Below are 11,560 nucleotides of genomic sequence, written 5' to 3' on the forward strand. Positions count from 1 at the left end.
TTACTTCCATGTTTATAAACAATATGCTTATTCTGCTGCAGTTTCTTGATTTTTCCATTTGTAGATATTACCTATTGATTTTCTCTAGTGGAAGTGAAGATTTAGTTTTCTTTACACAGCTCCCTTTCCAGTGGCTCCCTCAAGTTCCCTTCCCTCCATCTTCCCAATTTAGTTATGCCCCAATTTTTGACTCTATCAGTCTTTAGTGTTTTCATTATTAAGATTATGTAAATCTTGTTCAGAAAGACCATATTATCCATTATTCTGACTCTCCCTATCTTGTACAACAGGATTACAACACAGTCTTTAAGGGCATGAACTATGGAGCTGGACAGCCGGAGTTTGAATTCCAGCTCTGACACTGATTAGCTGTGTAGCTTTGGGCAAACTGCTTAACATTTCTGTGCCTCTGTTTCTGTAACTGAAATATCTGATAGGAAATGTCTCACTTATTATTTTAACTTAATCTGAAATTTCCTAAATTTGACTAAATTTTTTTTTTCTGGATGGACTTTGAAATTGTTTAGTTTCATTTCCTCACCAAATTCATCAAGATTTTGATTTTGATAGCATTCACTTATAGATTAATTTAGGAAGAGTTGACATTTTGTCTTTTTCTCCAAAAACATAATTTATAGATCTATATTTATTCAAGTCATCATTCAGAAAATATTTATGAATGCATTCTTATTATAAAGATTCATAAGAAATAGATTCAATGAAACTCTCCTTTACTCCTAATCAGTTCCAGTGTATTTTATAACTGGCTTTCTATTGATTCCATGATAAATTCTATGTTCCAGGATAAACCCTACCTGTTCCAGTTCCCTGACACTCTCTCTCCTTTCTTATCAGATTCTACCTTTGCTCATAGTTCCTCCTGTTTATTTTTTAAAATGTTTTTATTGAAGTACAGTCAGTTTACAATGTGTGTCAATTTCTGGTGTACAGCACTATACTCCAGTCACATACAGTTCCTCCTGTTAAGAATCCTACTTCTTCCCTTCTGTCTTGTTATTCTATTTTTTAAGACTCATTTGAGTTCCTATCTGCTCCACAGAACCTTCTACTTTCTCTAACTTATGATGCTTTTTCCCTTTGCCAAACATCTTTTGCACCTGAACACTCAGCGCTTGTATTTTCTCTTATTCTTTCATGTAATAGCCAACCAGATTATAAACTCCTTGTATGTCTTGCCCTTCTTTGTAAGCTTCACAGCCCTTACATGGCTACATGGGTGTTCACTTGGTTAATTTAGATTGAACTGATTAGTATTGGAGATCTACTCTAACTTTCTCATTTTTTAGATGAAGAAAACTGTTGGGTGATTGGTTCTTATGTTTCATGATTATGTCACCAGGGCTTTTCCTCAGCACCCAAATTGGTAAGAGAAGATATGCTGCCCCTACAGGTTTACACCTATGGCGCTCATAGCTCAGGCTGGCATGGGTTACTAAGTTTATTGCTTAGGAGATTGGAGGTTTTAATATTCTGTGTTAAAGCTGTTCATCTAATTTTATTAAATGCATTTTTTGCAAAGGAAATTTTTCTTTCTAAAGGACTAACACTACTACCACTTAAAAAAAACTAGCCTTTATTTTAGGGAATTTTCAAATGCTTCTTTTTATCTAGGAGACTTGGTCTTTTGATTTGAAGGCCAATCAGTTCTGGTAATCTGAGGGACTTTCTAGTGAGTGTTAATTTAATTTGTTAGTTTCTGGAGGGTGTAATGAATTTTTCAAACTTTTTTTGAATAGTACCTAATATTTAGGGGGAGTTATTTTGCTGTTGACAGCACCAAAAACAGCCTTTTCCCCCTTTGTCTGTTATGGCAAGTGCTGAGGTTGATTTTTAGTGGTAATGGGAGCTCAGAGACTATAACCGTTTGAGGCAGTCATATGTAATCTTCACTCTCTGCTTTCCACAGGAGAAGCATGTGAACCTATTACATATCGAGTCCCGAAAATCAAAAAGAAGAAACTCAGAATTTGAGATTTTTGTTGACTGTGATATCAATAGAGAACAATTGAATGATATTTTTCATCTGTTGAAGTCTCATACTAATGTTCTCTCTGTGAACCTACCAGATAATTTTACTGTGAAGGAAGATGGTAAGTTTGAAAAGTGAAACTACTACTCATAAGATTAAGTGCGTAATGTGTGTCCAATCTTATGTTTATATTGAAAGTATGAAAGTGAAAATAAAAGTCTGTCTTTTCAAATTCCCTACAGTCTGATAATGAAGAAAACATAATTGCTCAAAATGCTAAAGAAAAATTAGAAAGCAACATTTTATCAAGGTCGAGAGAAGTGAAAAGGAAAGCTCGAATATAAGGAAGAATTCAGAATGGTTAGAAATCCATTAAGTTATCTCAATTTTCAAGTCATCAAGCATTTCTTGATCTCACAAACCTCCCGTTCACAATCCCTGAGCCCTTAGAACTCTCACAAGGCAAATATCTAGCAGATATTATATGAATTTGAATTTGGTGAGCCTGTTGACAATTGCTGACATCTATGATGTGAAATACTCTATATGTGAAATACAGCATTCTTCCTTGTCCTCACTTCCACCAAAACCAAAAGAAAAAGCAATAAAGCCTTCTAAGGTTTCAGATACTCAGATAGCAAAGATATAGGCTAAGATCTATTGTGGAAAAATCCTTGTAGTTTACTTGGTGCAAAAGACAAATGGATAAATGTTACATTTTAGATATGATAACCAATTTAAAATAATCCTTTCAGATTATGTCACAATATTTGGGGTGTAATCAGGGCTGATATTCATCTGTTACGGGTTTGTATGGCTATAATTTATTAAAATATCGACATACTAATTCCATTTCTGACTGGTAGATAGCTTCCTCCCGGAGTCCCTTGAGTGCTCCCCACCAGGCCCGAAGCCTATGTGCCCCCCATCCTCCCCAGGAGTCCCATGCCCACCACAAGCAACTAAAGGGTTAACACCTGGCAGAGCCGGAGCCTGGAACTCTGCCTGTGTCTATTTTGAGTGATTGGTGCCCTGTTGTATTTGTTGCTGAATCTCTTGAATATCTCTTCTGGGTATGTTAGAAAGAGCATTAAACTGGAGCGAGAAGGATTGAGTTCTAGTTTTCTCTCTTCCATTGGAGATGAGTTGTCTTGGATAAATTACTTCACCTCTCTGGATTTTGGTTACCTCATCTATAAGATGAAGAGTTTTGTGGAGTCTAAATGGTTCGGTTGATATTTAGGGACCACTAATTTGTGTCAATCAGTTTCTACTAAGAAATGCGGATACGGGGGTAAGGTATAGCTCAGTGGTGGAGTGCATGCCTAGCATGCACAAGGTCCTGGGTTCAATTCCCACTACCTCTGTTTAAAAAAATAAACAAATAAATAAACCAAAAATTACCTGCCCCCCCATTAAGGAAAAAAAAGGAAAAGAAATGGAGATATAAAAATAAATAGTCCTACCCTAGAGTTGTTCCCATTCTTTTTCTATAAGACAGCCATATACAGATACATTATAGTAAAACATAGTAAAAGCTTTTAGAGAATTAGAGCCATAGTATCACAGGAACCTAGAGCACAGAGAATTAGCTCCACCTACAGGGTCAGGGAAGGCTCATTCGATTTAGGTCTTGAAGAAGAAAAAGGATATTCTCAGGAAAACAGAAGGATGAGGTGGAGCAGGGATTAGAAGAGCAGCATATACAAAAACACGGAGTTTTATCAAGGCTTGTATGTCTGAGGGATGGTGAGAAGATCAGAGTGGCAAAGATGTAAATGATCTCTAAGATCCTTTTCATCAACAAAGATAAACATTCAGGGTTTTTATTATATTTGCACCTTGATCTGTAAAGTTGTGCATCCTTATCTACTTTTTTAGCATAACTAAATATGCGGCTTAAATTTTTTTTGAATTTTTGGTCTATTACTAAAGTACATCATTTCTCTAACATTTAGGAAATCAAGGCTCAAAATATTTTTAAGTACAAAAATTCTGAGTAAGATTTACTTATTAGAACTAGAGCAATTTCCTTGTATACACTTTGCCTCAACATAGAAGGTAAAATTAAAAATCTCATCCAGATACGTTTATGACTTTCTTAGTTTCTTCTTCCTTATTGCCTAATTTAAGATTGTCTCTCCCGCTGTTAGTGGTTTTTGTATTTTGCAGGTATGGAAGCTGTTCCTTGGTTTCCAAAGAAGATTTCTGACCTGGACCATTGTGCCAACAGAGTTCTGATGTATGGATCTGAACTGGATGCTGACCATCCTGTAAATATTTTTAATAAATATTTTCATGAAAATAATTTAAAGCAAACTAAAAAATTAAGGGCAATTTTTATTCCTTTTTTGGAGAAAGTACTTACCCTAGACTAAATAGGATCTTGATTAATCTGGATTTTGGGAAGTGTTACTAGTCCCTCATGTTGGTGGAATTGAGACCAAGTGATTAAAGAGCATAATTTCATTGGCTGCAGAACATCTGTCTGTGCCTGGAATTCCTATTACTAAGAGCTATTCCAAGAGTTATACTACAGTGAAGACTATCTGCAGTCAGTTTCTATTAAAATGGGCATGGGTTATTGGAGAGGGAAGTAAAGACAAGAAGGAGAAAGACTTATCACCTATGCTTTCCAGCATAATTGATGAATTAGGAAGTTGTTTCCTTGGAAAATTATGTGGGATACAGTACAGGCATGAGTTGGAGAATTAGTAAGTCCAGAGCATTATGATTTCTTGTGGAGCTCTAGGATTCCAGGAGGGGGAAAAGTTCAGCTGCGGTGTTCACAGACCAGGGATTTAATCTAGCTTCTACCACTTATTAGCTGCATGAATGTGACCTTATGCTTAGTCCCCAGCTGACTGATCCATTTATTCTATAACATCTTATTGAGTAATTATTGGAATTAATAAATTACTGTACCTGCCCTCAGGGAGCTTACAGTCTAGTTGAACAGGTAAAGCACACATTTATAAGTAAACATATTCAGGATTTAAATATGATGTGTGCTAAGTGGCGCGAACAGACTGCTTAAAGATATACATAAGACAGCAAACACTTCTAGCTGAAGAGATCAGAGAAAGGCAACCTTTTAAATTGGCCTTAAAGAATTTTGGCAGGAAAGCAATGGAGAGGAAGGATAGTTCATTGCAAAATGATCAAAGTTTCAGAGGCAAAAAAAATCTGGGGCATGTTTACGGAAAGGTATGTAAATCAGTTTTACTGACCTACTACCAAGTCCTGCTGATTTTCACTTAAATATTTCTTAAATTTATTCCTTTTTTATTCTTACTCCCACAGCCTGGTCTTCTGCTTCCAGCTTTGCCCCCTCAAACCCATCCTCCACATAGTCACTAGAATGCTCTAAAGCCTCAGTGTGACCATTACCCCTCTTCCACCTAAAAATCATCAAGTGGCACCTACACTAGGTACATATCTAAGAAAATTGAAAACATATGTCCACACAAAAATCATAGAGGCATTCTTCATAACAGCCAAAAGGTAGAAGCTACCCAAATGTCCATCCACTGGTGAATGGATAAGTAAAGCATGGTATGTCCCTAACATGGAATAGTAATGGCCATAAAAAAAATGAAATACTGATACGTGCTACAACATAGGTGAACACTGAAAACACTGTGATAGTGAAAGAAGCCAGTCACAAAAGGTGATATATTGTGTGATTCCTTTTATATGAAATGTCCAGAATAGGCAAATTCATAGAATCAGAAAGTAAATTACTGGTTGCTAAGGGCTGAGGGTGAGGGGAAAATGGGAAGAGACTGCAAATGGGTACATTTCTTTTTGGGGTGATAAAATATTCTGAAATTATGGTGGAGGTGGTTGCACAACACTGAATATACTAAAAGCCACAAAGTTATACACTTCAAAATGTCAATTTTATATGTGAATTTAATCTTGATAAAGCTGTTTTTTTTTTTTTTTTTAATCCCAGTGGCTTCCTATTACCGAAAGACTAAAATCCATGCTCTCACAGGCCACTAACTAGCTTTTACCGTGTTTCACCTCACTCTCCAGGCTCCAGCAGCAGTGGTTTGTCTGTGTTTTCTTAGGTGTAGCATGCTGTTTTTCACTTCTGCGCTGTCCTTGTGCTGTGCTTTCTGTCCTCCACCCCCCAGACTCCCTCTACCCCTGCTTTCTCCACTCCTCTTTTGAGACTTAGCATAGGAACCCTTTCCTGACCTGCACTACCCTCTTTCACATACTCTGGATTATGAGTTTTTCTTTTGTGCATACCTCTAATAAGGCACTTATCATATTGTTTCATAATAATTGGTTAAAGTAAACCGCCTGAAGACCCAGATTGTGCTGTGTTTCTCTGGATTTCAGTACAAGACCAGGAGCAGAGAAAAGGCCTATAAATCTGTGTTAAACACGGGTCTCATTCTCTCCTTTCAAGCGTCCTTCCTGTCTTTCCTATTTTGTATTGTTGGCTAGATCCTCTGAAGATTTTCTTTTTGATGCCTTATTTTGTCTATTTTTTTCTTAAATATTTTTCATAGGTATAAATTCTAATGTTATTGTTTTGTCTGTTTTTATTATCATTATTTGCTTCTGCAAATTATGAATATGTCTGCATTTTGTAATAAAATCTGAGGCTGGATTCAGTTGCCATGATTTCAAGTATTATTAATTATCATTGTGTTATTAATTACTTTACAGGAAAATATAACTGAAGTTATAGTCAAATGATTAGGAAAAAAAATTCACCCTTGGAAAAGAGCCATGTGTATAATTAGGGTGGTACTTTTCTTTTTCTTCAGAACTACTCTGTTTTTGTAGCTATTGCAGTATTTTGTATGTATAGAATCTTTTATCTTTGTAGCCACTATCATATTAAACTGTCCTATAACATTGACTTTAAAATAAAAATGATCATATATTTCTAAACAGTGCTTGCTCAAAATAACAATTATGCAGCCTTTCAACATAATCACTCAAATAATAATGAAATATTTTTAAAATCATTTGTCTAGTATTTTTAGTATGGATATTTAAAAACGTTTCTTTAATTATCAGGGCTTCAAAGACAATGTCTACCGTAAAAGACGAAAGTATTTTGCAGACTTGGCTATGAACTATAAACAGTAAGTGTATTATAAAAATAACTTATCCAACTTTGAAATAATAAACTAAATGAATAGAGTAAATTATACTCATTTAGTAAACAGAAAATAAGTGCTACTGTTTATTGAATGATAATTCAAAATAACTTCCTCTCTTTATCTCATCAGTGGAGACCCCATTCCTAAGGTTGAATTCACTGAAGAGGAGATTAAGACCTGGGGAACCGTGTTCCGAGAGCTCAACAAACTTTACCCAACCCATGCCTGCAGGGAGTATCTCAAAAACTTACCTCTGCTTTCTAAATACTGTGGATACCAGGAAGATAATATCCCACAACTGGAAGATGTCTCAAACTTTTTAAAAGGTAATGAGCTAATTGATTTTAAGGGGAATGTTGGACTCTGTTTTTCATTATGACAGAATTTTTAATAGAGGAATAAAGTTCAGTTGTAGAGGAGGTCAGAATTTTTTTCTCCTGTCTTGGAGAATTGGATCCAGTATTGGGCACCACTTCTGAAGAGGGACAGTCATAAGTCATAACCTGGAGCAAGTGTAGAAGAAAGTGAGCTGAATTATAAAGGGACTGGAAAATGTATCCTATAAATAAAATTTGAAGGACTCTTAGGATGTTTAACCTGGAATTTTAGGGGACTTTACAGCTTTATTTAAGTGTTTGAAGGTCATCGTGTGTAATAGAGGGATTACTATGTGGCCCTAAGTAAAGGACAAATGGATAGAAATAGCAAACTTTGGGCTCAAAATGGGGAAGATTTTGCTAAAAGAACCACTTGAAAATGGAACAGGCTCATGAGATAGTTCTGTATCCATGGGAATGTTCATGCAAAAATCCCACACCCACTCGCAGTATTTTCTGTTTTCTCCTTTGCTTTGCAGAGCGCACAGGTTTTTCCATCCGTCCTGTGGCTGGTTACTTATCACCAAGAGATTTCTTATCAGGTTTAGCCTTTCGAGTTTTTCACTGTACACAGTATGTGAGACACAGTTCAGATCCCCTCTATACCCCAGAGCCGTAAGTACTTCTACTGCAGCATCCGTTCATCAGTATGGTACCTACATCATGAGTTTTTGGTGAAGATCAAGTGAATTAGCACATGTAAAGCATTTTGAGTGGTGCCTGGCATGTAGTAATACACGCTCCATTCTCTGTACGTGTTGGCCATTATTATTACCATTATTAATCGACAGCCTGCTAGGTGCCAAGTGCTGTTCTAAGCATAGAGGATGTAACACTGAAAACAATCAGACAAAATTTTCTACCTTCATAGAGCTTATATTCCAATGGGGGATATAGATAATAAACAAACAGGTAAATATGTATGTAGAATGTCTGTTGGTTTTAAGTGCCATGGAGAAAAATAAAGCAGGGAAAGGGGATAGAGGTCGGGGTGTGTGTGGGTACTTCTGTTTTGAAAAGGGTGATCAGGGAAGGACTCGCTGAGATGGTGACGTTGAGCAGAGACCTGATTTGTGTGTGGAGGGAGTGGCGAGATGTGGACATCTGTATCTGTGTGTACTTGTGTGTGTGTGTGTGTGTGTGTGAGTGTCCAAGGCTTTGAACCAAAATAGTTTCTTTACTGTAATAGTGTCCTTTGTGGTCCATTTCCAAAGTAATACCACCTGGTCAATTCAGGTAAAAGTAAGATCAGATTTTGGTTTGATTGAATGGTTGATTGTGCATTTATGTTAAGCATCACAGTGCAACAGACTGTGATGTTTGTACCTCTTTTTCAGAGATACCTGCCATGAACTCTTAGGTCATGTCCCTCTTTTGGCTGAACCTAGTTTTGCTCAATTCTCCCAAGAAATTGGCCTGGCTTCTCTTGGAGCTTCAGAAGAGGCTGTTCAAAAACTGGCAACGGTATAAATCTGGAAATAGCTGTATACATTAGTAATTCTTAACTGGGGTGGGATGTGGGCATTTGTGTGGTTTAAAAAGATGTATTCAAGATGACCATTAGAAAATTTGTCTTTGCTCATAGTTAATTTAATTTAATTTAATTTAATTTAATTTAATTTAATTTAAATAATTTAAATAACATTAAAAGAGGATGGAAAAATTTAAGGTTTATCAAAAGAAAACATGAGCTTTAAAAAAAGGTAGAGAAATAGAGAACATGAGTACAATAAGGTTAATAGTTTGTATGTCTTCTTCTTTTTAGTAAAAATGACAGGTTCCCTAAAAATGATGCTAAAACTATTTTTGAGCACTAGGTACAAGACAACATGCTGGAAACACGAAGATGAGTAAGGCCTGGTTCCTACCTTCAAGGAACTTATACACAGACAGTTATGTTAGAATGAGAACAAGTCTCTAGAGAAGTTTAGGCAGAGTGCTCTGGGAGCACAGAGAACTGCTTGGGGAAGGTTTCAGGAAGATGAGCATCTGGACTAGCCCAGGGAAGATGATTAATGTTTTCACGTGCCAGGAAAAGAAGAAAGAGCATCTCAGGAAGAGTGCACCCAAGGACAGACAGGAGGTGCTTGGTGTATCTGGGGAAATGACAAGAAGCTGGAGCAGAGTGTGTGAGGGTGGGGGAGGTGGTGTCAAATAGACTATAGATGGATAAAACAGTGCTTCTCAAATTGTGGTCTGGGGACCCCTGGGGGGTGGTCCCTGAAACCCTTTTGCAGAGTTCTGGAGGAAAGATCTATTCAAAATGCAAAGTAGATTTCAATGTAAGAGACAGAGTTCTTAGATACGGTTTCAGATTCCACGTTGCAGCTGCACTTTAAGAAACTACTACTTATTGAGTTTTGATGTAGTGTCAAATAAGAATATCCACAATTATCTGAGAAGGCTATTATAATATTCAGCCTTCTTCCAGCTACTTATCTGTATGAGGGTGAATTTTTTTCATATACTTGAACCAAAACAACCTATTGCACCAGGTTAAAAACAAGCAGATATGAGAATCCATCTGTTTTCCAGCCAGACATTAAACAATATTTAGTCAGACATTAAATGTAAAACAATGCTACTTTTCTCATCTTTTTTTTTGTTTTGTACAATATAGTTACTTTTGATTAAAATGTTATTTGTGTTACTATAAAATGGCTTATATTTTAAAATTAGTGAACATTTTAAAATGTTCTCAGTTTATATTTTTAATATGGTTAATATGGCTAATTATAACCCACATAAACAAAAAGTATTTGTGGTCCTCAGTAATTTTTAAGAGTGTATAAGAGTTCTAGGAACAGAAGTTTGAGAAGTCTGGTTTGGAATGAAGCCAGATTGTAGAACTATTTGTGAGCTAGTCTGGGGGTCTTGGAGTCTATTCCAGGGTACATTGGGTCAGTGACTAAGAGTTGTAATTTGCTTTAAATCCAGTCATTCAGGATGTGAAAGTAATACTGCTATCTTTTTGCAGTGCTACTTTTTCACTGTGGAGTTTGGTCTGTGTAAACAAGAGGGGCAGCTAAGAGTCTTTGGTGCTGGCTTGCTTTCTTCTATCAGTGAACTCAAAGTAAGAGTTGTAAATCTTTGCACATAACCATATTCACTTAATATAATTGATACGACCTGGAAGTTTTGGATCTGAACAAAAGCTTACTGTGGAAAATACTTGGGGTGGCGGGAAATATTACCTAAGAGGCATTTTTCTCTATTTCCTAAGTTTTCTGAATAGATATAAATATCTATTCAGAGGACTGATAGATCTTTTAAGTTAAAAAAAAAAGTGTTTTAAAGCTTTTGCTCACAAAGTCTTGCTGTTTCCTCACCGCTTTTGGTGTGCTAGCAATAACTTCAGTAATTTCTAGGGAATTCTTTGAGATTTATTATTTATCCAATAAAGGAATGAACTTATGTTTATTGAGTGATGGATATGCAAGAAATATTGTCCAAGGTACAGTCTTGCTCTCAAGGAGCCTACCACCTGGTAGTGGGTGCAAGTCATGTATAGGAATAAGTGTGCAGGGTAGAAAGTAGATGCCCTAATGTGGGAATAAATAAAGACCCTTGGGCACCTCCTACATGGAGAACAGCTTTAGAACAATGGAGATGATCTTGGGGCATTTACAGGGAACAGTAAGTCATTTATTTTGCTGGAGTATATTTTGGATTAAATAGAACCGTAGGAAATAAGTTTGGAATTATAGGTTCGGCCCATTGCATTAGTAACACATTCAGAGGTATGGTTCTGGCAGTTGCATGTGGATTGTGATCTATGAAAATTTCAAAATTTCAAAATATTCTTTGATTCACTGACTCCTTGTCCTCTAGCATGCACTTTCTGGACATGCCAAAGTAAAGCCCTTTGATCCCAAGATTACCTGCAAACAGGAGTGTCTCATCACAACTTTTCAGGATGTCTACTTTGTATCTGAAAGCTTTGAAGATGCAAAGGAGAAAATGAGGTAAAGTATATCTTCCTTATGCCTTAATTTTCCTCTGCAAAAAAGAGGTCCAATAATGGTAGCAAGTCACAGAAGTAAGCAGCTGGATAATTAGAAGCC

General features: G+C 36.4%; 1 protein-coding gene across 3 annotated transcripts in view; it reads left to right on the forward strand.

The window, feature by feature from the left end:
- The window catches only part of TPH1 (tryptophan hydroxylase 1), a 38,323-nt gene that overhangs the window by 19,997 nt on the left and 6,766 nt on the right, over positions 1-11,560 (forward strand). For all 3 annotated transcript variants that reach the window (XM_032488905.1, XM_006195130.3, XM_032488904.1), the window contains 8 exons: positions 1,928-2,111; positions 4,163-4,263; positions 7,034-7,101; positions 7,249-7,445; positions 7,976-8,111; positions 8,834-8,960; positions 10,474-10,569; positions 11,328-11,461. In XM_032488905.1, the coding sequence (XP_032344796.1) occupies positions 1,928-2,111; positions 4,163-4,263; positions 7,034-7,101; positions 7,249-7,445; positions 7,976-8,111; positions 8,834-8,960; positions 10,474-10,569; positions 11,328-11,461 (1,043 nt within the window). The remainder of the gene's footprint in view (positions 1-1,927; positions 2,112-4,162; positions 4,264-7,033; positions 7,102-7,248; positions 7,446-7,975; positions 8,112-8,833; positions 8,961-10,473; positions 10,570-11,327; positions 11,462-11,560) is intronic.

The sequence above is a fragment of the Camelus ferus genome, chromosome 10 (genome assembly GCF_009834535.1).
Source record: "Camelus ferus isolate YT-003-E chromosome 10, BCGSAC_Cfer_1.0, whole genome shotgun sequence".
Taxonomy (NCBI): Eukaryota; Metazoa; Chordata; class Mammalia; order Artiodactyla; family Camelidae; genus Camelus; species Camelus ferus.